The sequence below is a fragment of the Mustela nivalis genome (genome assembly GCF_964662115.1).
Source record: "Mustela nivalis genome assembly, chromosome: Y".
NCBI classification, from domain to species: domain Eukaryota; kingdom Metazoa; phylum Chordata; class Mammalia; order Carnivora; family Mustelidae; genus Mustela; species Mustela nivalis.
This window is the reverse complement of record NC_139041.1, coordinates 29575388-29578763: the sequence shown is the minus strand read 5'-3', so window position 1 is coordinate 29578763 and position 3376 is coordinate 29575388. Positions and strand designations below refer to the sequence as shown.

The following is a 3376-nucleotide window of genomic DNA, read 5'->3' as shown; positions in this document are numbered from 1 at the left end:
GGCTCCATCCGCCAACTCGGGAGTTCATGACCTGAGCCGAAGGCAGAGGCTTAACCTGCTGAGCCACCCAGGTGCTCCGACACTATGCAGTCTTGACGAACACTCAACTAACAGCAAATACCAAGAACAAAACAATTGTCTTAGACGGTCACAAAAACTTAAGAAGTTACCAAAAGCTTGGGCCAGCTAACTGACCTGGGCACCTCCTACCCAAGACCACTCTAGCCTAGGATAGGTGCCCAGTCACAGGCTAGAAGTCAACACACAGCTTGAAGGAAAACAAAGAGAAGATAGAGTGTGGTCTCAACAAGAGTCAAACTCTAAAACCAAACCATAATGAAATAGAAAGAAGTGACTTACCTAGGAGTATGAAGTAAGCTCTATAGATGCTCATGGAGGTCAGAGCCATACATCAACACACCGAAAATCTCAACAAAGAGAAAATTAAGTATCAAATCATACAGCTGAAGAACATAGGAACAGCTGAAAAATCCGGAAGAGGGGGTCAACAGCAGACTAGATCAAACAGAAGAAAGGATCAGAAAACTTGGAAAATAGGCCAGTGGAAAATTCAACCTGTCAGAGAGTCAGGAAGCCTGAAGAGTTCCAAAAAGTATCAATCTAAAGAAATGCACACAGACACAGTGTAACTGAAGTGGCCAAAGTAAAGAATCTTAAAGCAGGAAGAGAAAACCTTGCAACATACAAAGGAAACCCCATAGGACTACCAGCAGATTTGTCAGCAAAAACTTGACGGTCTATTCAAATTGGTAAGAAGAAACTGCCAACCAGGAATAATACCACACTCACAAAGTTGTTCTTTAGAACCGAAAGAGAGAGAGTTTACCAGATAAAAGCTAAAAGAGGTCATGAACACTACACCAGCTTTACATGTTAAAGGGCATTCTTCAAGCTGAGATGGAAAGATGCTAATTAGCAACAGTAAAACCTATCGAAGTATAAAACTCACTCATAAAGGTAAACATACAGTTAAATTCAGAATATTCTAATGTTTTAACAGTGTTGTGTAAATCACAACTCTAGTGTGAAGATTAAGAAACAAAAGTATTAAAATTAACTATATAATAATTTGCAAAGAAATATCAAAAACAAAAAGTGGAAGCAATGTATAAATGTAGAGCTTCTGTAGCCATTCAAACATAAGTTGTTATGAACTAAAATTAGACTATTACAGGGACACCTGGGTGGCTCAGTCAGTCAAACATCTATTTCGGCTCATGTCAGGATCTCAGAGTTACCAGACTGAACCCCACATTGGGCTCCACATTCAACAGGGAGTCTGCTTGAGATCGTCTCCCTCTTCCTCTGCCCAGCCCTCTGCTCACCCACTCTCTGTAATAAATAAATATATCTTAAAAAAAAAAAAAAAGACCGTGTTACATACCTTGTATGTAAGCTCAATGGTAATCACAAAGCAAAAATCTGTAGCACATACACAAAAGATGAAACCCAGTGCGTGGGCAGCTAAGTCAGTTGGTGTTTGCCTTCAACTCAGGTCATGATCCCAGGCTCCTGGGATCAATCCCATATTAGGCTATGTTCAGTGGGGAGCCTGCTTCTCACTCTCCCTGCCACTCCCTTTGGTATACTCTGTCAAATAAATAAGTAAATTCTTAAACAAAGATGAGACCCCAAGCAGACCACTACTGAAAATCATCAAAATACAAAGGAAAAGAAAGAAACAAAGGAATTGCAAAACAACCAGAAACAACATGGTGATTTTGATTTTGTACCTATCGAAAGACACAGTGGCTAAATGGATTTAAAAAAACAAAAAACAGGAAACGAGCGTTGGAAATCCCTTTTACGAAGATGGCGCCGAAAGCTAAGAAGGAAGCCCCTGCCCCTCCCAAAGCCGAAGCCAAAGCAAAGGCTTTGAAAGCCAAGAAAGCGGTGCTGAAAGGCGTCCACAGTCACAAAAAAAAGAAGATCCGCACATCACCTACGTTCCGACGACCCAAGACTCTGCGTCTCCGAAGGCAACCCAAATACCCTCGAAAGAGCGCCCCCAGGAGAAACAAGCTTGACCACTATGCCATCATCAAGTTCCCCCTGACTACTGAGTCAGCCATGAAGAAAATAGAAGACAACAACACACTTGTGTTCATTGTGGATGTCAAGGCCAACAAGCACCAGATCAAACAGGCTGTGAAGAAGCTCTATGACATTGATGTAGCCAAGGTCAACACCTTAATCAGGCCTGATGGAGAGAAGAAGGCATACGTTCGGCTGGCCCCTGACTATGATGCTTTGGATGTTGCCAACAAAATTGGGATCATCTAAACTGAGTCCAGCTGGCTAAATCTAAATACAGTTTTTTCATGATAAAAAAAAAAAAAAAAAAACAAAAAACAAAAAACACAGCAACAACAACCAAGATCCATAAATATGCTGCCTACAAATCACTCACTTGAGCTTTAAGGACACACCAGATTGAAAGTAAAGGGATGGAAGGAGATATTTCATGCAAATTTCCCAAAGTAGGGGTAAATATACATAAATCAGAAAAAATAGATTTTAAGCCAAAAACTAACAAGAGACAAAAGAAGCTCATCATATAATCATAAAAGAATAATTCATCAAAAAAAATACAGCATTTGTAAAGATGCACCCAATATCAGAACACATAAACATATAAAGCAAATATTAACAGACCTCAAGGGAGAATGAGACAGCCATGTGATCACAACAGGGGACTTGAAAATCCATTTCAATGATGGAGATCATCCAGACAGAAAATCAATCAGTAAGGAAACACTGGACTTAAACACCACATTAGACCAGATGGACTGAACCGACATTTACAGAACATTCCATCTGTTAACCTTAAAACAGCCAGTTATTTTACCAGTACAATGAACTTATTTAGGACTAGCAGAGGAATTGCAATTTGAGCCACACATGCTATAGCAAACCACAGGCAGAGTCTGGAGAACAAAGGAGAGGAATCTTACAGAGAAAGGAGGAGGAAGAACAGAAGTCTCTTAGAGGAACACCAGAGTTCAGAGTTCAGGGTGGTGACAGGGTTTCTCACCAGCTAGGCAACTGTCAGGCAACGAGAAAACCTTCGTCCTGATGAGCCCATAAAGTGACCTTCTTCCTGTCTGGGAGTCTGAAGTGAGCTGGGATAGAAAGTTTGTGTGTGAGAGCATCTCCTCCAGGGCGTTCGGACTCCATTCTAAATCAAGTTTCCTTCTATTTTCACATCTACCCCTTTAAATCAACATCTTTCTCCAAAAGCCTAACTGATCAAGAGTTGAATTCTCTGTATTCATGGCTTTTGTCCCTTGGTGCCATGAAGGGTTTTTCCCGATTGTCACGCCCCACATCAGAGGCAGAACACCGAGCAGTTACA

At 41.0% G+C, this 3376-nt stretch overlaps 1 protein-coding gene across 1 annotated transcript; it reads left to right on the top strand.

Moving 5' to 3' along the window:
• The first annotated feature begins 1806 nt into the window (after positions 1-1806).
• Positions 1807-2380, top strand: LOC309856881 (large ribosomal subunit protein uL23). Its single transcript, XM_082718684.1, has one exon. The coding sequence runs from the start codon at positions 1834-1836 to the stop codon at positions 2302-2304; it is 471 nt and encodes a 156-aa protein (XP_082574810.1). The 5' UTR covers positions 1807-1833; the 3' UTR covers positions 2305-2380.
• Positions 2381-3376: the final 996 nt, after the last annotated feature.